The 24,608-nt window shown below is 39.7% G+C and overlaps 1 protein-coding gene across 6 annotated transcripts in view; it reads left to right on the top strand.

Moving 5' to 3' along the window:
* Positions 1-24,608, top strand: part of LOC103887763 — a 160,336-nt gene that overhangs the window by 60,987 nt on the left and 74,741 nt on the right. For all 6 annotated transcript variants that reach the window (XR_004176881.1, XR_004176880.1, XM_031652038.1 and 3 more), the window contains one exon: positions 21,549-21,659. Coding sequence is in view for 4 of the 6 variants with exons in the window: in XM_031652038.1 (XP_031507898.1) it covers positions 21,549-21,659 (111 nt within the window). In the remaining 2 variants the exon portion in view is untranslated. The remainder of the gene's footprint in view (positions 1-21,548; positions 21,660-24,608) is intronic.

Raw genomic sequence — 24,608 nt, 5'->3', positions numbered from 1 at the left:
GGGGCTATTTATAAAATAAATATAAAATCTAATATCTATTATGCACAAATGATGGTGTCAGACAGCTCCGGCAGCTGTATATTTGCTGGACATCAGCCTTCTGTGAGTATAAATTGCCCCGTACTGAGGAGAAATACAATACAGTTCACCAGAGACTTGGCTGCAAGGTGTAGCCGCTTGTCTGTGGGCAAGTAATGACTTGCGTTTTCAGCTGCTTCTTGGTAAGAGCCTTAGTAATTGGAATCAGTTATTCAAAACATCGCTAAATGTGATTTAAATGGCAAGGATTTAATAACAGAGAAAGAAGCCATTAAAGGGGTTCAAGCAGGGGAGAAGGGAATTCCGTTTTTTAGAGCAGAGGGAGAAAAATAAAGCAATTACTTGATGTAAAGGCCAGAAACAGGACTCCTGCTGTCAGGGAGAAATCAAATCTGTCAGCAATTAGTGGGATCTTAGGAGGTAAAGAACTCTCCAGCGTTGAGCAGTGAATAAGGGGTTAGCAATTATATGAACTGATAAAAGTGTTCTGGTTTCCAAACAGCAGGTTAACAAGCCTTACTTTTTTCATAACTTGATGCAGATGTGATGGTCACACTTGAGGATATTTTTCAGTGGTTCGCCAGGAAAGTTCCTTAATAAGTACTTTGGACAGCCTCTTTCCATCTCAAACTGTGTTCGTGCTACCTAGCGCGAAAGGATGTGTGGGAGAGCATTTTGATAGCAAGGCTCTTCTTTAATTAAAAAATGGAATAATACATTCTCTGAACATGCAATTTAAAAAAATCAAACGAGAAATTCACGTCTCTATGTCCATTCTTCCCATGGGATTGGCAGTTCCTGGTATTTTTGGCATGTCACCTGGTATAAAAGAGGCAAACTTTTTATCAAATAAATATGTTAACTTTATTATGACATGCTCCTTGTTATTGTGCAGTCTTAGGGGAAAAAAACCTGTGACATATATTTATATACATATGTGGCCTACAGATAACTCCTATAGGGGGTCTTTAACAATTATTTGGTATTGATGGATATGGGATGTGAAACTCAGTCGGATATGTGAAGTTATATCAGAAGGAAAAAATCAATAGTTCCGTCACAAAAACAGTTGCAGGCTTTCAATTCAAGGAGCTACTCTCTCTGCTGAGAGAACACTAAGATGTCAATAAAAGCTGAGTATTTGAAATAAGGTCATTTAAAAAGACTCCCCTAGAATCAATCCTCTTTGACTTGCTGTGAGTGACCTGTTTATGATTTCGTTGATGCATATTCTGTTTTAAAGACAGAGGCAATTCTACCTGAGCAACAATACTGCAAAGAAATTGATCATTCAGCATATGCTGCTGCTTTGTCAGTTAGCAGGAGACAATTGGGAATTTTTTTCTTCCTTTTTTTCCATTAAGAAATTCAGTCAATATATTGGAGCATTGAGGACTACCTGCTTTCACTTTAAGCACTTGTATAAGCTAATTGTTTAAAAATATTAAAATTTCCTATCAGTGTATCTCAGGTGATTTTCCACTTTGAACAAAACTCCTCTGACCGGAGAAGTCTTACTCCTCCTACCCAGGGGATCTGCTGTGGGTCGGCAGGGCTCCCATTGCTGAAACAACTAAGCGCCCTTAAAGGCCAACGATCATGAAACATCTGTGAACCCCAAAGTGATTCGGAAATGTAGGATCATCAGATTGTGGTTCTAAGGGTGGCTCTTAACCCAGCTCTAAAGTCAACATAAGTTCCATTGCTTTTCTCTTTTGCAACATAACTTTGTTTTACATTATTATTACATAGTATATATATATTTACATTAAAATGTTATTGCTCAGTTTTCTTAAATGTTATATTCATTGTATGAAAATTTACAAACAGCATCTAGCAGATCTTGTTAGCTAGGGATGAGCCAAAGACATGGTATGAAATTATTAGGTTGGTGCAAAAGTAATAGCAAAAACTGTAATTACTTTTTTACCAACCTAATAGAAGAGAAGGAACATCAGCATGAGCAGCTACAGTTCTGTTCAGAGAAAGAAAGATGTGCTCTTTTGTTACTGTTGCCAAATACCCCAAATGCACACATCAGGTAGACTTGCAAAGATCCTATACCCTAAAATGAGATTCATTAAAACTACTTCCTGAGCACTAATATGTGCAAGACACTGTGCTGAGTGCTGTGTATTCATTCGTGTTATGTTTCAATTACTAAGAAGCTACACAGATTTTTTTTAATACTGACTTGGTTTTTAATTAATATGTATATATGTGTATAAGTGTGTACAGACTTTGAGGACTGCAGTTTCTGGACTTATGTAGTTAATTCCTGATTTTCTTACCATCTCCCATTGTCCAACTACAAAAGTAACTTATCTCAAAAAGAAAATGAAAGCAACTGAGTTAAGGAAGTGATAAAGATGAAAAATGCCAGATCAAAGCATCTAATATAGGGAGATGTTCCAGCAGAAGAGTTTGCTATTTCTGTAGAAGTGTATGGCTGTGGTTTTTCTAGGAAATAATTGTCCTAAAATTCTTACCCACCAACCAAATTTTCACTTTTGGGCCAGGTTGATGGGATGCTGATCTCTGGTCTCATCACAATGAGGACAGACTCACATTAAAGTGGGTTTTAATAATGAACTGATGGATTTTCACATGATCTCAGCCCAGCTCTGCTGATGGCAGGCTGTGCTTCCTTTAACAAAAAGGTCTTCAGTTTCCTCATCTGGATGTAGTAATAATAATTTTTGGAATGTCCTTGGAGTTGTCTACATTCCCTGGAAATTATAAAGGATAATACCACCCTGCTAAAGAAAAAAAAAAAAAAAAGGAGAGAATAACCTCTGAAAGGTAGGGAATATAAATATGATGTTCTTTTCTGGATGTAGAATTATCAAGTAATTCCTCATAGGCTTTATTTATCTAGTTTCACATTCAAAATAGGTACAAAGTGAGCAGAGCAAAGACACATGTGGTGCATCTCTGTAGGATATAGATGGGAGCAAAACATATTTTTAAAAAGTGCTTCCTGTAACATCACTGGGAAATGTTGAGGTCTTTGAGTCTGTGAGGGATGTAGTATTGTTCAGGGGATCATATAAAAAAACTCAAGTGAATATTCTGCATGATTCATCAAGTCAAGTTCAGAATTGTTGCGATCATGTCTGTTCCAACAGAGTCATGAAAGAATCTTCACTAGCCAGACATAAATATATGGCAGAAAAGGTTCAGGATCCAACTCCCATTCTTTGAAAGCTGCTTAGGAACAGAGCAGTTGCTTAAATTGCTTCACCGAGTCCTGGCCAAAGGATGCAGCTTCCAGAGGGTGTGAGCAGACAGGCCTCTGCCAAAGAGTGGTCCTCACATGGATTTCAAAGACACACTGCAGCTGAAGGCCCTCGGGTAGGATGGAGACCAGTTGGTGCCCTGCCTTTATGATTATTCAATTTGGCTGCCCTGAAACTGAGGACAGCCTCAATGGAGAGACTGTGTGAAGGTGTCCTTCTTCACTTTCACTGAACCAGGCAGCCTTTGCGGAGCAGTCCTGTTTTCAGGAATCAGCTGTCAGTGTCAGGCAAGAGTAGAGACCATTGCCAAATTAGAAATCTGAAGTGTCCCTGCTAGGAGGCTGCATATGCATTTTGACGTGTTTTGCTGGCAATTCTTAAAAAAAGTAAATCGTAGCAGTTTGCTGGCATGACAGCCTTACTCGGCAGCACCGGGGAAGACTTGGTAAACTGTTATTGTTTGGAGGTTTGGAGTAGAGAACCTTCTGGGCTTTGGTGTAATATGACTAAGTCACTTCCTCCAGGTTTGTGGAGGAGGGGTCATCTTGCCTTTTACACTCGCTTTATATCCTGTGTTGGGCACTATAGCCATTAGGACATTCCTTCTATTACATGATATGATTGAACTCTGTCTTTTAATTTTGTGATTTTGATCTCCTTGAATTACTGATTAATCAGCCTTCCAAACAGGTGCTCACCCACTTGACTGGGGGCAAATCGTAAAGAATGCTGGCGCTGCCAGTCTGCATGTGGCCACCCCTGCTCCTCTGGTTGGGACTACTGGCCAGGATTGCAAAGTGGAACAAACCTGGGCCACTGCTTTGCCAAATGAATTGTTTCGTAACTTTTCAGTAACCATACTGTATAGAGGACTTGGCTTCCTTGATGCAATCTCAACCTTCATTGGTGTGGGTGGACTGACAACCTAGTCCGGTATGTGCATTGAGGTTGCTGCATTTTCTGTGCAAGGTGTTCATCTTTGTAATGTCAAACTCTCAACGACAACCCAAAGATGAATATTCAAAAACCATCTACAGGCCGGGCGCAGTGACTGACGCCTGTAATGCCAACACTTTGGGAGTCCGAGACGGGTGGATCACGAAGTCAGGAGATCAAGACCATCCTGGCTAACATGGTGAAACCCTGTCTCTACTAAAAATACAAAAAATTATCCGGGCATGGTGACAGGCGCCTGTAGTCCCAGCTACTCGGGAGACTGAGGCAGGAGAATGGCATGAACCTGGTAGGCAGAACTTGCAGTGAGCCAAGATCGCGCCACTGCACTCCAGCCTGGGCTACAGAGCGAGACTCTGTCTCAAACAAACAAACAAACAAAAAACATCTACATCGGCCGGGCATGGTGGCTCATTCCTGTAATCCCAGCACTTTGGGAACCTGAGGTGGGTGAATCACCTGAGGTCAGGAGTTCGAGACAAGCCTGACCAACATGGTGAAACACCATCTCTACTAAAAATACAAAAATTAGCTGGGTGTGGTGGTGGGCACCTGTAATCTCAGCTACTCTGGAGGCTGAGGCAGGAGAATCACTTGAACCAAGGAGGTGGAGGTTGCAGTGAGCCAAGATCGCACCATTGCACTCCAGCCTGGGCGACAGAGACTCCGTCTCAAAAAAAAAACTGCATCATGAACTTTCCCCTGCTTTAAGGAAAACAGAATATCTTTAGCATAAGCATTTTTAATAGTATTTTTAACTGATTCTATTTTTAAAATATTTCCATGGAACAAATCTTAACTACAGTATTGAATGGTCATGTGCAATTTTGCTTATTTTCACCTAAAACAAATGTTGATATGTATATGTGAGAATGGCAAAATCTGTGAGATTAAACCAATAATTAAATGTCATTAGTTTCAGCCGTTCTTTTAACATGGAATCCAGATTTTTAATAGCTTGTTTTCTTTCGTTTAGGTTGAATTCTTATTAGTGTGGTACCTATTTTGTGTTTTTAATAGTCATATGTTCATGTCCAGCCTAGTGATTCCCCCAGTATCCACAGAAATGACCCAAAAACAAATCATAGGAAGTACTTTTTGTTCTTAATTCAATGGTGGAAACTCTGAAAAGTAAACGAGAAAACTTCTATGCAAAACATTATTCATTTTATATGGTCACAAAACCTTGTTGACACAATATCACATAGCAGTGAAGTGACTTAGTACTAAAAACTATAGAGGCTAATCTGCTCACTGTCTCTAACTAATTTTATACTCCAGGAAGAGATAGAATATTTTAAAAATGAGTTGTCAGAGTTTCATACATTATGTTATTATTTTGAACCATCATTGTGGTTTTCTTCTAGAATAAATCTATTCTGTAATTCCATATAATTCTCGTATCCAAAGTGTATTACCATTTCATCCCTCTCCACTTTTTCTTTCTCTGCTGATGGAATCCGGCATCACACAGAACTGAGTAGGTGAAATGCATATTGCTCAGAATAATCTTCAGGTCAAAGGAGCCCACAAAACACAACCCAACAAAGCGAAACGCACATGATGGAAGTTGGGTGTGGCTTGTTAACCATATCCCTTAAAAAAGGGTTTAGAAACAGATCAGTTTTTATTAGAGGAAGTAAACATGGAAATGCTTCTACCCATTATTAACTAGTTTCTGGAACGTTTCTTTTTACTAAGCAAGTTTTTTAAAGGGTATTTTCAAAAACAGGAAAATGCAAATTAGAGGCATTGGTCATTACACAGAAAATAAAAGAACTGTCAATGAAAAATGGAACGGGATGTCAACAGCACTGGACTAGAAATAGATGGAGTCTCGCTATAATGTCAACTGTATAATTAGGTCATGGGTTCCTGTCATTATTGAAACTCTTTAGAAGGAGAAAGTTCTAAACCACCTTACATGAGAACAAAGACAATTCTGCCTTGTGTGAGTTTCATTCTTTGGATATTGACAGTGCAAAGAACCACGGTAACTGTAAGTTGGTGGATGTGTGAAGCACAAAATCTGGGTGGTAGCAGGTGGTGACTGTATTCTTGATGTGGTATTTTGTCCTCTCATATGGGTAGAAAGGTTCAAATATAGTTATACTTTTGCTACCTTATGGTGATGTGATATCTTCCATTATGAAAATTCATCATTGACCTAAAAGTAATCCAAAATTATCTTGATATTTTAATCTTTGCCCCATTTTTAATAAGGAGTCTTTGCTGGCCTATCTTTCTTCTTGCCTTATCTCAAATACTTTTACTCCTGAGTATATATTTGTGAAGTAACTCAATGGAATTAGGATTTGGTCTGTGGCCAAGAAATGGAGCAAGATTAGTTTTTCCTTTTTACAGTTCAACCTACTATTCCTATTATCTTTTCCTTATTAGCATTGTGTAGCAACCAGTTGGCCTACTGACACCATAACTATATTTAGAGACTGTCAGAGTCATTTAGAGACTTTGTGTTCCATGTTAAATTTGCTATGACATATTGATAAGTAAAATGGTCCAGCATGGGTTCTGCTACTACCTTATTCACACAGAGCACTTAATTCTCTACACTATAGTTTTCCTGTTGCAGAATGGGGATAATAGTACCTGCAAGATCTACTTTACAAGTGTGTCATGATGAACAATAATTGAGATGATAGGCACTATTATCATAAATAAATTATTAGATGGTATTTTTCATATAGCTAAGAATTGAGTCAACAAAGTGACAACTCTATGTCCAATAAGATGAATTTGACTTAATAAAACCCTGTAATATGCTCTTCTCATTATGCAATATTAATGTGAAAGATCTAGTGTTCTTACATCCTGAGAGCTCCCCCAAAGGGACATAGACTTATTCAATTGCCATCTATCCCTAATTTTTTTTCAACATCTAGTTCTATCAAAAATTTGAAGTTGTCACACACAAAGTGCTTTGGGGATCTGTTGCCCTGCACACTTGGCCCATCTCCATCCATGAACGCCATTCTGAAGTGGTGGTCTTTGTGCCGTTCTCATTGTTATTCCCGGGTGCCATAGTCACTTGAATACTTGAGCAGGGGAAGCAGCGGTCTCCGGCGTCAAGTCAGTTTCAGCTCTTGAGATCTGAAAGGCAGCCACTTGGAGTTCATTACACATTTCTACTCAACACTCCTGCCTTAACATTGTATCACACAAGAATTCTAAATTCATTTTGGCTGCGTTACAAGGCCGCCTGTTTTCTGCCTGGATGCCCAGGTCTTCTTTCTTTCCATTGTCTCTGGTTGGTGTCCAGGAATAAAGGATACTTAACATTTAAAAAGGCAGAATTGTTTGCAATGAAAATACTTCCCGCTAACTGGCACTCTCTGAGAACTTTAAAGATCCAAATGAGGACAGTCACTTCCTTTGGAAGCATATTTATTTTCATGCATCTTTCCTGGAAAAAAAGTTATTTTTTTTTTGCTCTTTATAGTTTATGTTTGCTCTTTATAGTTTATGTTTGCAATCCATGAGAACTCTAAGAGAGAATTTCCTAATGCAAAATACCTTTTACTGAATGGGAATTTGAATGCTGATATACCTGGTGGACCCTCTTTTATGTATGAAAACAGAAATCACTTTCTCCAGCTCCTCGTGACCTATTAAGGCTCCCCACTGGAACGTGAGTTAAACTATGCTAAAATATGAATACTTTCAAAACATATCTTGACACTTTTTGTTGATAAAGGGCATCACCCAGGAATTAATTCACTGTCATAGCAGTGAGTGTCATAACAGTGTTGTAAGGTTTAATAAACCTTGGATCCCTCCACTTTTCTGCTTTAGCGTGGCATATCTAGAGTGTTCTTTGCAGCAGTGCGCTACTTAGAGACATTCGTCTGTCAGCCTCCCAAAAAGAAAAGCCATTTAACTGCTTTTTTAAGAGACTGAGCAGCAGTGATCGGTATTTGGGAGGCAGGAGGGAACCAGGCCTGCATTACTGAGAGTGCACGTGTGCACACGCACACGTGTGTCTGTGTGTGTGCGCGTGAGTGTGCACGTTGTTTTCCACCGAGAGAAACTAATCTCTTGGCTTAGATCCACCTTGGTATTAGCCTCAGCGCTTTCTCTCCCTCCTTTACTCTAAATCATTATTAAGTTTATTACTTCTTTTTTCTTTTGCTGGGGAAGATTAATGGCTTTCCCTGGGCAGAGGGACCTCTGCCGAGCGCAGTGGCTCTATAAATAGCACCTGCTGCTAATTCTCCAGTGCCCGGTATCTCCCCCAACACATCTTGGTCTTTAAACAATTTGTTCAGAAGAAGAAAGCTATGGGTCACTGTGCACTTTGGTGTTACTCAAAATGTGTTTTATGGATAGTGAGTTTTTCTCCAGGAAGTTTGGCCTGGCGGGGCCTTTAGAGAAACTGGCTGTCCCAGTACCTCCCCGAGGAGGCATGCCTCACTAACCAGGCTTGTAAGGATATCACAGAACCTGCTGGACCTGTGGGGGTGGTGCCATGTGAATAGCTTTTGCCATTAACTTTCCCCCTCCCCCTTTTCTAATTTCTTCTCTCTCAGTAGATTTCAGGCTCAGCTGAGCTCTGTGTTCCAATAGCCTGGGGGAGATGTGACTTCATAGAGTTATAAAACACAAAAAGGGAAAATGCTGGGAAAGTTGCAATGCTAAGGTTCAGTGACTTGTGGTTTCAGAAAATGGAATGCTTCTGGACAACACAGATGGCAGGAAGGACCAGTGATCAGCATTTTTAAACCATCTTCATCTTTAGGGGGTGATAATAGGAATAAGAGAGCACAACCTCATATGGCTCATAGCAAGTGTTCAACACATCTTTGCTGAATGAATGAAAGAAGTAATGAAAGGGATATTTCTCGTTATTAGAAACATGCTCATCTGATATGCTGAAGTCAATGCAGTTGCAAGCAAAGTTGTATAACTTAATGAGGCCATGCAGCCTGTCAAGGTAAAGGAAAAGGGGAACTAGGCTCTTACATGTAACCTTGAGAGAAATGAATTCTTTTTTCATTTGGATGTTTAATGAGAACAATGAAAGATCCAAGGATGTTTCTCAGACCTTGAACTTGGTAGACTGGGAAGTCTTAACTTTTTTATGCCAACTTACTACATGGATTCAACTTGGAAGTTTCCATTCTCTTTGGAAAGGACTCCCATCACCACTCCAACTAACCTCCAGGTCAAGGATTTTATTTACCCTTGTGTGTGTAACACTTTCTCAGTCTGCTTATTTCATACAATTACACAACACTGGACACTGTGTAGTAATTACATAGTAATTACATAAATAACAGCATCTTACAGCTGAGAGCAACCTCAGAACTGATCTAGAATAATCATTGCCTTTTTCAGATGAAGAAACTGAGGCCTGGAGAGATAAAACTCCTTGCCCGAGGTCACTCACCTCATCAGCAGCAGAGTTGAACTAGCACTCAGCCTTCCTGCCAGCCTGTGTCATATCCTTCCCACTATAATATGTTGTCCTTAAAACTCAAATCAATGTCATTCTTGATTTCCAACATGGCAATGTGAATTCCTTAAATCAGTATTTGATAATTTTTTTAAAAAAAGATCTCTCAATGTGCTTCATTATAGACACTGAGGTAAGATGCAGTGCTGCTTTGTTGAAGTGAGGTGGCAGAGGTGAGGATAGGAGACCTGGCATTCCGCCTATTGGCATCCATTTCATCTTCTGCCCCTATCCTGGGCAGTGCTGAGGCCAATCCAAGGAACCTAGGAGATCAGGAAATTCGTTTTAATATTGCTATTTTTGTCCAAGGAAAACCACTTTGTATCTGTCAACATAAAGTTTCCAATCAAATGTGTTTAGAGGGCTTGGCGTCCTCCACCTCTAAAATTACAAGTCAGGGACCCACGGAACAATATTATGACCCAATAGCACTAAGCATGGCACATTTTGGCTGTTTAATAAGTTTTGTTGTATAAATAAATTAATTAATGGTAGTAATGCAATTCCTAAAAACATTCAACTTCTCATTGTCAACCTCTCTCTCCCTGGTCTGTGTTACTAAAATATGTCAGATATACCATTACTAACACATTTTCCTCTTTGTAATTGCCTCCATTCTTAACTGCTTCTCCTTGGGAACTGTGAGTTTCTCAAGAGCAGGACTCTGAACTCACAGTACCTGGGCCACATCAGACACACAGTAAGCTTTAGTAAATGTTGCTTGTTAAATGAAGAATGATTGAAAGCACCTCAAACGTTTAGTGCTAACGCAGGGTTCTCAACCTCGGCAATATTGACATAAAGAGGGGGATAATTCTTCATCGTGGGGGCTCTCCTGTGCATAGTAGGATGTGTAGCATCTTCCCTGGCCTCTACCCACTAGATGCCAGCAGGAACCCCTTGAGCATGACAACCAAAATTGTCTCCAGATATTACCAAATGTCCCCTGGTGGATAAAATTGCCCCTGGTTGAAAACCACAGTGCTAAGGGAAGTCTTGTTTTCTTTCTTCTGAGTTTTTGAGTGCAAAACAACCATTGCCTACTTTTAATAAGTAAAAATTAGGCAATTGTATTGTTTGAATCTAGGAATTTAGTAAATACTGTCGGCCATTAATTCATCTCACCCTGTGTATGTTTTACTTTGAGAGAATTTTAGTGGAGAACACAGTGTTTGCTAGTTTGAGAACATCATGTTCATTGAATCAAGGAACATAATGCCATGATTCTGTTGAGCCAGTGGCCTGGGGTTAGCCAAGTACCATAGTTCTAGGATACAGAACAAACATGGCAGCTTCATATATTCTGTCATTATGAAGAAGTTGGGTTGACATATCTGCTGTTTTTCCATGTTCTCCCCTTTTAGATGGTTTCTTGGAATGCTTTTATGACTTTAGACAGATGCCCAACCAAATTCTCGTGACTCCAAGGCTATGAGATTTAATGACTCCTGTTTACCTTATCTTAGATATCACATGATACCTTTTTTTTTGTGATGACAAGTTTTGTTTGAGAGGAAAAATGTCATCGAGTATTTGTCCTTACTAATGGAAGTGGGCCTCTCTATTTTAAATGTAATTAAGAGTTTTTTTTTAAAAAATCTAAGAAAAATTTTCCTCATCTTCCTCCCAGAAACAAGTAAGCAAAATGCAGAAATACAAAGCCCAGTTTGCTAGAACAGGCATCATAACTTCTCATCCTTCTCATCCTCAACCTTAAATCATCCTCAACTTCCTATTGATGATTTCCCAACATCTAGGTCTTAGCAATTTTTAGCCTGGATGTTCCTAAGTACTACAAGCTTCTAAGAGCATTCTTTTTATTAATATCCAAATAAATGGCTCAATACTTTCCCATCCTACAGGCTCTTGGAAGTCAAGCATTCCTGTCCCAAAGTTTCCAGGGGTTCATTCATTCATGCATTCATTCATTCAATGAACATTTCTGAGCACCTTATAGAACCACAATGCAGTAGGTTTTCCCTCCAGATTCCTGCTCCCATTGAACTCCCATCTTGCTTCTTCTGGTTGCTATCTTCTTTCTACCTACCTAACCTCAAGTTTGGTCCCTGTCTCTTCTTTATTCTCTGAAGCACCACAAATTCAAGGGTTATGCATGAAATAGATGTTTATAGAGGTTGAAAATATTAGAGGTGATTGCAGTCCTGTGCACAAGAAACAGCTTAAAATTAAACCGCAGTCATCATTGTTTCTTAAAAGCCCCTTTGCCATCCTGTTCCTCGGAATGTCTCCCCGGTCATCTCCCTTCTTGGGGTCTGCTTGGAAGGTCACCACATTGCCTGGGTGTTCCCTCTCCTCTCTTCCCAGATAAGAGAAATCACCTCTCCAGAGCTTCTTTGCTTTCCAGCTTCTGAGAAGCATCTTCATGCTGCATTGTTTAAGCTTTATTATGTAATGTAATATGGGCCTTTTGTATCAACTGTCTCCTTGTAAACTTTTAACCACCAAAGAATGCCCAGAAAAGTGTTTTCCTATGCAAAAGATCCCATACCTTTAGCAAGGCAAAACATTAATGGAAGTTTTATAATTTTCTTGTCCATCTCATTTGCTCTGGTTTGTGTTCTTAGGCAATTTTTGACCAGTCACCAACCTCCACAGATAGACGGAAGGTAGTCTGCAATGTATTCCTCTCTTATTCAGAGCAAAGGCCCTGGGGTAACTTTTTGAACTTTCCCATTACGTTATTACTCTAGCACACTCATTTCTCCCTTTATCTCTGCCCCCAAATACAAATAAGCTACTAATTCTTATTATTAAATAGGTAACAGTTATGGAAAGAAAATGGATAGAGCAGTTCCTCAAGTTAACTGGGTTTTTCCTTTTGAGTAACCTTAATATAAGTATTTGTGCAAATGGTAGTTAAAATGAATTGGTCAAAATGAAATTTGTTGATTTATTCATTCTATTTCTGTCCAAGGACCATGGGGAAGGAAGAATTAACTCACATTTGGGGATGTAGTTATATCAGAAAAAAAAAATAGCTAAAGCTATTGCATTGAACATTGAGGCTGTCCTCCACAAAATCCAAACTATGAAAAGACAAAAAACAAAAAACAAAAAAAAATGTTTTCTTCTAAGGTAATTCTGAACTCTTTGCCAGGGTTCACAGTAAACAACAACGTAGACTGACTTCTTTTTGGGTGTAAAATGAAGGATGTCGGAGGAGAGCTCTATCAGGATATTTTCGACCTAACATTTGGATGAGTTTGGTTTCTCGTGCAAAGAGCTAATAGGAAACTCCGCTGTGTTATGTGCAAAGGTGAGCATGTGAGTCTCTCTTTCTGGATACATACTTCTTTGTGTGTAGGAAATAAATACAGAAATGAAACAAATAAACACTGAAACAGATCCTTGTAACTATCAACAATGTGCACTAACACAAATAAAATAGAAACATAAAATAAACCTCAGCACAAATAATAAAGATAGATGCTTTTCTTTATTTGGATGCAAATATTGGTGTGATGCTTCCTTTAATGAAGTAACTTTGCTACAAATTCTTATTTTTATAAACTGGCAACATTCATTGAGCACTTACTCTGTACCAGATACTCAGTAAGCCGAATCCTCAGCACGACTTTAATCTTCCCAGCAATCCTATGGAGCAATCATTTTTATCTCCATTTACTGATGAGGAGAATGAGACCCAGGAAGAAGTAACTTTTCTTTAGTCTTACCAGGGAGCAACAGACAAGACTCAAACCCAACTATGCCTGACTTCAAAGCCGTGCTCTTTGCTGTTTCAGATTGCCTCCCTTGAAATGAATTCAATTATTTATTTCCAATTTTGTGCTGTTTTGATTTTCTTGCCTTGTTTTGAAAACGATGCTGTATTTGTTTTTCACTATGTTAAGTTATGTAATAGTCTTTAACCTGAGATTCTCATCTGATCCTGCAGCATTTTTTATTAAATATATAGTGATCTTGCCCTCGTTCTGTGGCAGGCAAAAGCAGGAACAATGACTTCCACAAAAGTCATGTGCTTGACAATTTTGTTAGTTATTCTGTCCTTAAATGGAACATCTAGGCACACTTACAATTCTCGCTTATTTGGTTGAATAGCTCTCTGCCCTCAATATAACTTTAAAATTGGCACTTGTAAGTCCCAGAGTATAATTCTTTGCACATGCTAAGCATTCAAGTTTTGTTGAAGTTTTGTTGAAATAAGCATCTTACATTTTTTTTGAAGAACAAATATGGCCCAAGAGTCCTTAAGACCTACGAAGTTTTAAAATAATATCAGTTCTAAAAATAGCCAGCCAAATTTTTATGATTTGGTAATAACAAAATAGTCTGTTAAGATGAGTTTCCAAATATTTTGCCAAATCTAGCTTTAGGTTTCTTGTTTTCTCCAGATAAGCACACGCAACTTATTTACAAAGGACTTACTTTCCCCCTTCCGTGTACTAACATAGGGATGATGATGCCATTGCTGGTCAAAGGCCTCCTACATGCCAGTCATCGTTCTTGGTGCTTTATGCATTTTTTTATATTTGAGTCTTGGAGAAATGCACTGTGATGAATATTTTCCATTTGCAGAAGGTGTTCATCACTTTACTGGAGATCCACCACTGGAGTGGAGGAACCATAATTCAAGCCTATGGTGGTTTATTTCTAGAGCCCTCCATGCCCTTTTCTATGAAAACAATAAACTCTGCTTCTCTGGACACATTTATGCTGTGGAATTGTTCACATAACTCTTAAGTATGACAGAGTGGGATATCTGACCATTTTTCTTTTATTTGTCACCAGTGATGAAGGGTGATAACCAGTGAAATAGCTTCAGGCTTGTTCTGTTTCCAGTGGCTTTGCTCTCATAAGGTCACACTGTCACCCATGCAAACACGGTGCAAGGATTAATTTTTCTGAACTACATGCACATATATATACCATTGCTTCTGGGATTGTTGCATGATATGACCCTCAAGTTCCCTGGACTGGATGCCTGGAGTTCTCTCTCTGGTTCCAGCTGTACTATTGTATAACCTTTGGCAAGTCCTTTAACCTTCTTGGGCTCAGGCTTCTTCACCTGTTTTCTCAGTGGTTCATCAGCACTAACATACAGTGTCCTTTGCAATAACATTAACATCTTCCAAAATTAATAGGGTAAAATAAGTGTTACCTGATGTAGTGGGCTGAATGGTGCCCCGCCCCCCACCCAAGAAAAGATACGTCCATATCCTAAACCCTTGAACCTATGAATGTTACCTTACATGGCAGAAGCGTGAGTATTACTATGTATGGTAAAAAAAAAACCCAAAAATGTAATTAAGTTAAAGATCTTGAGAGACAGAATGTATCCTGAATTATCTGCGTAGACCCTAAATGCAATCAAATGTATCCTCATAGGAGGGAGGCAGAGGGAGTTTTGAGATGGAGGGAGGAGGAGGTGATGCAACCATGGAAACAGAGATTGGAGTGATGCGGCTACAAGCCAAGGAATGCCTGGAACCAGAAGTCAGAAGGAGCACAGAACAGGTTTTGCCCTAGAGCCTTCAGAGGGAACATGGCCCAACCAACACCTGGATTTCAGACTTTAAGCTGCCAGAACTGTAAGAGAATACATTTCTGTTGTTTTAAGCCACCTAGTTTGTGATAAGTTGTTACAGCAACAACAGGAAACTAATACACCTGGTTAAGTCAAAAATGCTTCTTCTGCTGGAATTTCCTGTAATACTTGTAGGAAAGCATTTGTAAAGGAACATACTGACTTGACTTAGAGGTTTGACTATTAATTAAACATTTTCAATGTCCGTTGTAATGTAGCTCTTAGAGACTGTGACCTGAAACATATTTAAACTCTTTTCTTAGAAGAGAGCTGGGGCTCTTACCTGGGTTCTGTATGCTGAGACCAGGCTTAGGTGTGTGTGGGGGAAATCAGTCCTTGACTGAAAAGTACAGAGCAAAGAGGAGTGAAACAGTGTCCCTGGCACCCACCTGCAGGAAAAAGAAAAAGGACTGCCCTTATTGTCAAATCCAAATTGGTAATAAAAACTGATTATGAAGTGAAAGTTTTACAAGTGAGGCAGCCAGTGGGGAGAGTCAGGCTCAGGCTCCGGAAGATCAAAAAAGGTTTCTGCAGCATTGGCTCATGATCACAAGTGATAAGGGCTTCAATGTAAAAGTGGAGGCTGCTCATGGCTGAGAAGGGTGCTGGCTTCTATAAAAGAGATCTTTAAAGTCTTATCATCCAACCCCTTAGCTGTTACTTGAATTTCTTCATATCACAGCTGTGTGGGAATCACTCAGTCTCTAAATTAACATCACTCATTCCTTCGTTCATTCACTCATACAGTCAGTATGAGTGCCTTCTATATGCCAGGGCACAACGTGGATACAAATAGGTATTCACAGTCTTTTAACTTTTTTTAAAATTTTTATCTATTTAGTGGGTACAAGTGTAGGTATCTTCCATGCTTATATTGCATAGTGGTGAAGTCTAGGTGTTTAGTGCACCTGTCACCTGAATAGTGAACACTGTACCTGATACGGTTTGGATTTGTGTCCCTGCCCAAATCTCATGTTGAATTGGAGGAAGGGCCTGGTGGGAGGTGAGTAGATCATGGGGCAGATTTCCCCCTTGTTGTTCTTGTGACAGTGAGTGAGTTCTCGTGAGATCTGGTGGTCTAAAAGTGCATGGCACTTTCCCTTTTGCTCTCTCTCTCTCTACTGCTGTCATGTGAAGAAGGTGCTTGCTTCCTCTTCCCCTGATTGTAAGTTTCCTGAGACCTCCCAGTCATGCTTCCTAGTAAGCCTGTAGAACTGTGAGTCAATTAAACCTCTTTTCTTCATAAATTACCCAGTCTCAGGTAGTTATTTATAGCAGTGTGACTAATACTGTGTACCCAATAGGTAATTTTTCCACCCCTCAGCTGCTCTCCCATCCTCCTGTCTTTTGTAGTTTCCAACGTGTATTACTCCACTCTGTATGTCCGCGTATACCCATTCTTTAGCTCCCACTTCTTGTGAGAATATGCAGTACTTGATTTTCTGTTTTGAGTTGTTTCACTTAGGATAAGGGCCTCCAGTTCCATCCATGTCACTACAAAAGACATGATTTCAATCTGTTTTATGGCTACAAAGTATATATATATGCGCCACATTTTCTTCATTCAGTCCTCCACTCATGGGCACTTAGGTTGAATCCGTGTTCCTATTGTGAATAGTGCTGTGATAAACATACAAATGCAGATAACTTTTTGATATAGTGTTTTCTTTCCCTTTGGGTATGTATCAGTAATGAGATTGCTGGATCAAAGAGTAGTTCTATTTATTTTGTTCTTTGTGGATTCTCCACATTGTTTTCCATAGAGGTTGAACTCATATACATTCCCACTAATAGTGTACAAGCATTCTCTTCCCCACATCCTTGCCAACTCTGTTGTTTTTTGACTTTTTAATAATAGCCATTCTGACTGGTGCAAGATGGTATCTTACTGTTGCTTTAATTTGTATTCTGTGATAATTAGTGCTGTTGAGCATTTTTTCCATATGTTTTTTGGCCAATGTATATCTTCTCTCTGCTTATGTCCTTTGCCAAGTTTGTATTGGGGTTGTTTGGTTTTCTTTCCTTGTTGAGTTGTTCGAGTTTCTTGTAGTTTCTGAATATTAGCCCTTTGTCAGATGTGTAGTTTGCAAATATTTTTTCCCATCCTTAGGTTGTCTGTTCACCCTGTTGATTCTTTTGCTGTGCAAAAGCTTTTTGGTTTAATTAAGTCCCAATTTGTCTATTTTTGTTGTTGTGTTTGCTTTTGAGAACTTGGTCATAAATTCTTTGCCTAGGCCAATGTCCAGAACAAGTTTTCCTTGGTTTTCTTCTAGGATTTTTATAGTTTCAGGTCTTACCTTTAGGTCTTTAATCCACTTCGAGTCAATTTTTGTAGATGGTGACAAGTATGGGTCCGGTTTCATCCTTCTGCATATGGCTATCCAATTGTCCCAGCACCATGTATTGCATAGGATGTCCTTTCCCCAGTATACATTTTTGTTGATTTTGTCTAAGATCAGTTGGCTGCAGATATTTGGCTTTATTTCTGGGTTCTCTCATCTGTTCCGCTGATCTATGTATTTTTATATCAGTACTGTGCTGTTTGGGTTACTATGGCCTTGTAGTATAATTTGAAGTCAGGTAATGTGATGCCCCCAGCTTTGCTCTTTTTGCTTAGGATTGTTTTAGCTATTTGGGCTTTTTTTTTTTTTTTTTTTTTTTTTGGTTTCATATGAATTTTAGAATAGTTTTTTCTAATTCTGTGAAAAATGACATTGGTAATTTGATAGGAATTGTGTTGAATCTGTAAATTATTTGGGCAGCATGGTCATTTGAATTGTATTGATTTTTCCAGTTCTTGGCACAGGATATTATTCCATTTGTTTGTGTCATCTATCATTTCTCATCAGTGTTTTGTAGTTCTCCTTATAGAGATCTTTCACCTCATTGGTTAAATATATTTTTTGGTAGCTAATGTAATTGGGATTGCCTTCTCAATTTGGTCCTCTGCTAGATTGTTATTGGGGTATAGAAATGCTACTTATTTCTATATGTAAATTTCCAAAACCTTACCATATTCACAGTCTTTTGTAATAAGATATAGTAAGAGGAAGTGAGCATGATGGTGGAGGAATAAACAATGTGCAGGGGCAAGGAGGATGGAATGTTGAACTCTGCCTGGCGGACTCTGGGCTGGCATCTTAGGAGGTGATATTTGAGCTTAGTCCTTAGGAGTGAACAGCGGTTGCCCCTGAGGCAGCTCATTTCCTTTTTGAAAAGTCCTTCCTTACATTGAATAAAAATGTGTGCTTCATTAATTTTTACTTAAACTCTGAATGGTCATTATAACCCAAACCAATGACTCTTGAGGACTTTGATCTCAATGAGTGGAAAGACACCAGGAATGTATAAAGCTTGCTTTCAGTAAGTCTCTGCCTTATGGAGGGTCCTTTGAAAGGAATGTACAGAATAGTCTCATTTCCTGGATAATAAATTCCTAAATACGAATTTTTAGGGATCACCAGAGGAAACTATTAGCTAGTTAATATTTCAGCAAGCATGAATTCCTAGGTAAATGGCCCATCTTCCTGCTCCAGGCTTCTGGACAGCCCTCTCCTGCATGCAGGAGGAAGATGGGGAGATACACAAGCAATGAGATGATGTGCAAAGTGTGAAGAGCCAGTTCCTTGATCTAGAAATCTAGGAGATATCAGGGACCCCTCTCCTGCATAATCTGTCACCACTTCCTGTTAACTCTAACCTTGCCTGGGCTCCAGCCACTTTTTCTGTCCCCTATGCCCCCAGTATCTCTTCCATGAATGATTGCAACAGCCTCCTGCCTGCTCTCCATTGTTTCCATTCATTCACATCTTTCTCTAGCCATTCTCCTTTCAAATAGTCAGGGATGCTAAAAAATGCAAATTTGATCATGTCACCCCAGCCAGAAGCCCTTCAATGCCTTCCCATGACCTGAAAATCAAGCCCAACCCATTTTATATGGTTTATAAGCCCTGTAGATGCTGGCCTCACCAACCTCTTCAAACACTTTCAAACCACTCACACCTTTGCTCTCTCATACCTACTGCCCCCACCATTAGACTTTTCTTAGTCCTTTGAACACAGTGGGGCTCTACCTCATGCTTGGGCCTTTGTACAGACTTTTCTCCTTGCCTGAAATACACAAAACCTCCCTTCCCCTTCCTCTATCTGCCACTTCTTCTGCCTCCAAACATTCAAACAGCTTCCTCTCGCATTCACCATGCTTTCTCTCTCACACACACACAGGCAGGCACACTCTCACACACACACACACACACACCCCTCCTTAGCTTACTCAAGTCTCAGTTTTCCTCCATGGTTTGATTTAAATGGCACTTCCATCAGGAAGCCAGTTCCTTCCTAACTTCCTTGGTCCCCCTCCCATTGTAAGCTACCCCAGTGCCCCTGCACTTCTGCTTCCAAACAATCATCACTCTAGATTGTAATTCTTTGGTTAATGCTTGTATCCCCAGCTAAACCAAAGAACTCAACATGAGCAAGCACTGGGTCTCACTTGCTTAATTTTGTGTCTCTAAACTGACACATGGTAAGCCCTCAGTAAATATTTATTGAGTGAAATAATAAGTGACCCAAATTATTGACACAAACTTGTAAACTGGGAAAAAACAACTATTTGGGTAAACTCAGAGGGTGATTAGATTTTTCCATGAGAGAAACTGAAAGGCAGGAGAGTTTCCCCCTTTTTCAAGAAATTGAATCTAGGAGAAGAAACAGACTGTTAGAAGCCAGAGATGGAGCCTGTTCAAGGCACTGCAGTGCAATGCTTTGGAAACTGGGAAGGGACACCCCACCCAAAGGAGCTGTTGTTATTATTTACCAAGAGCAGATTTTTTTGATCTGCTCCCTTTGTATGGGGGCAAAGAGTGATCTATAGAGAGGACAACTGAATGACAAAGCCAGGGCTTGAAAGGTGGACTTTTGTCCAAACTCAGCTCCAGCATTTTTGAAGACTCCTTGTTTTCTAATCCCTAGACCTGGCTTTCAGAGCCTTCCAGAATCCATTCTTATCTGACTTTTCCTTCCCTCTGTATTGCTCTTCATCAAATATCCTTCACTTTGCTGAGTCAGCAAATCAACAGATGGAACTACACCAGGCACCTTCTTGTATAAGACTCTATATTAACAGCTTTAGGAAATTCAAAGAAGAACCACTCAGCCAGTGAGACCACCAGCCCTGAAATCTGATGGCTTGGATTCGGCTTCCTGCTTTGTGTTTTTGTAGATATGTGATCAGAGCAGGTTACTGAACCTCTTAGAGCTTATTTGGTATATGTTTCCTCATAGAGTTGTTGTGAAGACCAGATGAGATAATATATATATTATCTCATATATTTGATATGAAATATCAAATTGGCTGGCTCCACAGGTCATAGTAAGAGCTTGGTAATTGTTAGCGTTGTCGTCGTCATCATTACCATCGTTCTGTACAATTCCTCCCTTCAGCTGGAGACTCAAGTCATAGGCACATAGAAAACAGCTAACAGCACAAGAGAGTATGTGCTCTCCAAAGGGCACACTATTTTTTCTCTCCGCTTTCTCACTTCCCTCTCCTCCCATTCTTTCCTTCTCTCTCCTTTCAAAGCCAAGAAACACAGCCTGATCAATTTGTTTCTTTTCCACAAAGCTCTCTCAACCTTTACATTGATAGCAGTCTCGCTCTCTCTCCTCTGAATTCATGGTCTGAGTCATCCATTTAATTTTTAATCATACGTTACCTTTTATATCTCCTTCAGATCTTGTTTTTCCCAAATAGGAGCTTATTGAGGACATGGAAGGGTCTTGGTTTTGTTTGTATCCTCCACTAATAAGAAGCAAACATTTCTGGAGCACCTGTGTGAGAGATGATAATGTGTGTTGTGGGCACACCAAGTGCCAGGGCAGAGCTTAACTGGATAGATATTCAGTATTTGGCAATAGATTGGTCTAATATTGTTTTATAAGAGGGTAAAAAGCTCACACCCGCTTTTGCAAGGAATTAAATTATTTAAGCACCAAGACTATGTAGCTTAAAGCAAGTAGTCAATTAGGTTACTTAAATTAATTTTTGGCAGCAGCTAATTGGAGCCTGGAGTCTTTTGTCTTTAAATAGCTAATCCAACACAACAAAATAAAATGATTAAGTATTTCTTAAACAATATTATTCTAAGACTTAAAATATAGGATTTAATTAAATTTGAGTTGTTAATCTTTTTATAGAAATTAATTTCAAGTAGTTCATTTTAAAAAAGGGGGGGCCATGCATTCCTCAGGATTCTGACTGTGAACATTCCTCACTCAGGCCACCAATTCCTGTAATATCTGGGGGCCAGAACAGGGGATGTCCTGGATACTTCCAAATGGCAAGATTTGGAATTCAGTCTTCTAACCTAGCCATGGTTTCATATTCCAGGTATGTCAACTTTTCAAACATAAATAAAACCCAGCCTCTTTCCCAGGGTCACTGAGTGGATCTAAAATTTGTAAATGATCGATGCTTTAAAGGAATAATGTTGATCCCATCATTTATTTCTAAGATAAGATGAAATTCATAATTCTGAATTGTACATAAGCATAAAGGCCAAATATAACCAAGCACATAAAAACCACAGGTTTGCCCACTCACCTCCACACCTCCGCTCACAAACACACATGCATGTGCCCACACGGAGTTCCCTCTAAAGTCTCCCTTCACCTTCCAAGATGAGTCAATCTCTGTATTGGAAAGACCTCAGGCTTTGGAGTCAGATGGAGCTGGAATTGAAGACTTTTCTGCAATTAACCATTTGTGGTGAAATTACTTACTGCCCCTAAATAAACCTGGGTTTCCTCAGCTGTAAAAAGGATGTAACAATACTTGTCTCATAGGCATATTTGAGGATCAAATGTGGTAATAAAATTAAAATGCTAATATAGTATCTGATATAAGTACTCAATAAATGTCACTTTTTTCCCAGATCCTCCTAGACAGAATGAACCTCTCCTTCCAGTACAATCCCACTGCTCTTAGGATAAATTAAAATTCTTAAATTCTCTGATAGAGTTTAACATGTGGTATTTTAATTTTTTAATGCATTTATCTTTTTCCTCAGCTAAGTTTTGGGCTTTACCTTATTATTCCCAACGTTTAGCACAGTGCCTGTCCCCCAGTTGAATGAATGGGCGGAAGACAAGATGAATGGGCAAAACTTCTCTTATAGCAAGCAGATTCAAATCGCATAATCTTTTCTTTTTTTTCACTTTTATTTGGAAGTAGGAATGTCTGAAAGATGGCAAGTAAATAGAAATTGAAATGAAGAAAATGTGTAGAAAAACTCATCAATAGAATAATGAGCTATGCTAGAATATTCATATTGTAGTTTAAGTTTGTAGCAAACATGTCAGCTAATAGAAAACATAAAGGGAAGCAACAGTAGGGGAACTTGCATTCATTCTGATAGAGACACGTGCAGTCAAAATGCTTCAAGCTTCAAGGAACTTATGCTAGGCATAAAGTGAGGGACTAGAAAAAAGCAAGCTGCAAGTCACAGCTCTCCTCTCAGAGGTGCTGCAGGCCAGAGGAAATCTTGGCAGATTGCCCTAATTTGTAGGAGGCAGAGCAGAATGTGAAGGTGGATGGGGAACAGCGAGAGATTCTGCAACCTATAGTACTGTTTAGAGCCTAGAACATTCAGAGGTTTAATGAAAGTAAAGCTCTTTAAAGATCATGGAGAATCCTTACTGGTCTGGATGAATTACTTAATTTCAAAGATAAAGAAAGGGGAACTTCTCCACAGGTTGGGAGTGGCACAGGGAAATCCAACCAGTCTCAGACTTGGCCACAGCAGCATTCACTGCCAGAGGAAGATGGAACGGTGTTCAGCATGATCCAAGAGCAAGAAAGACCCATGAATACTACACCCATCGAAACTGTCTGGAAACAGGCAGATATTGGAACCCCAGAGCCCCTCTTAAAAAAAATAGTCATGATGGGCCGGGCGCGGTGGCTCACGCCTATAATCCCAGCACTTTGGGAGGCCGAGGCGGGCAGATCATGAGGTTACGAGATTGAGACCATTCTGGTTAACGTAGAGAAACCCCGTTTCTACTAAAAATACAAAAAATTAGCCGGTCGTGGTGGCGATGACCTGTAGTCCCAGCTACTCGGGGAGGCTGAGGCAGGAGAATGGCGTGAACCCAGGAGGCGGAGCTTGCAGTGAGCCGAGATCAAGCCACTGCACTCCAGCCTGGGCGACAGAGCAACTCCATCTCAAAAAAAAAAAAAGTACTCATGAGGAAATCTAGCCCACCAAGATGACTCAAAATAAAGATTTCAAGCACAGAGAATTGGTGGTCAAAGGATGGGCCAAGCCCTTTTAGAAACAGAAGTAAAACGAAACGCCACGGTACAGATGACCTCTTATGCAGATGTCCCTAAGGTATCTACGAAACCTTCCTGAAAAACCAAAAGCAAAACCAGAAGAATCCTCCCCAAACAAACAAACCGAGAACCTTGAAGATGTTCTACAGCTAAGAAGGGAACTTATAAATCACTTAAATAAGGAAGTATTGGTATGAATTAACTGCATTAAAAGTAAATAACTTTGTGAATATAATTACAAATAAATGCAAATGTGAGAACTTGTGAAAAGAAATATATATACTGTAAAAAATGATTGGAGCAGAAAAACGTTCATTATATGCTGCTTTCCTAATTCTGCATAAAGATGGAAAATGAGGACACCCATAGATAGTGTTTAATTATTAAAATCCAGAAACAGGAGGTCAGTCAAGTTTTTTTTAATTTTAAAACAACTGCTAATACTGTTTAAAATAAGCTGTATATATGCATTCCAAATTATTCGGACAAAAAAAAAAGAAAGAAATCATGGTTCATACAGACAAAGACAACACAAATGAAACTTCCCTGGGTTTTGTAGTCATCCCTCTCCGCTGGGGCCATTTCGGTCCTTCAGTCTACCTTGCTATGAGACCCAAGTCCAGCTCCTTCCTGCATGTCCACATCTGGCCCTCAGGAACACACTGCCCATGTCTGTTCACTGCCCAATTCTGGAGGTTTAGGATGTCCCCCTGACGGTACTGACCACAGGCTGTCCCCGCAGGTAAGGGCACCCTCAGCCACAGGCTCTTGACTTAGTGTTTCCTGGGCAGGAAGCACACAGGGGTCCCAGTCAACCCCTCTGAGTGATGGAGCAGCACTTCCCTGTGGGGTGAGGGCGAACTGCACCCCCACCAACTCTCTCCAAAGAAGTCCTAACCCCTGACTCGTCAGCTGGAGGACTTCTTAGCCCTTTTCTAAATAAGAACGGTCCTTAAAGTGTAGTCCTCAGACCAGCATCAGCATCACCTGGGGACTTGTTAA

This window comes from Papio anubis, chromosome 11 (assembly GCF_008728515.1).
Source record: "Papio anubis isolate 15944 chromosome 11, Panubis1.0, whole genome shotgun sequence".
Taxonomy (NCBI): domain Eukaryota; kingdom Metazoa; phylum Chordata; class Mammalia; order Primates; family Cercopithecidae; genus Papio; species Papio anubis.
Note: the sequence above shows the minus strand (reverse complement) of the source record. Positions and strands in the feature narration are given on the sequence as shown.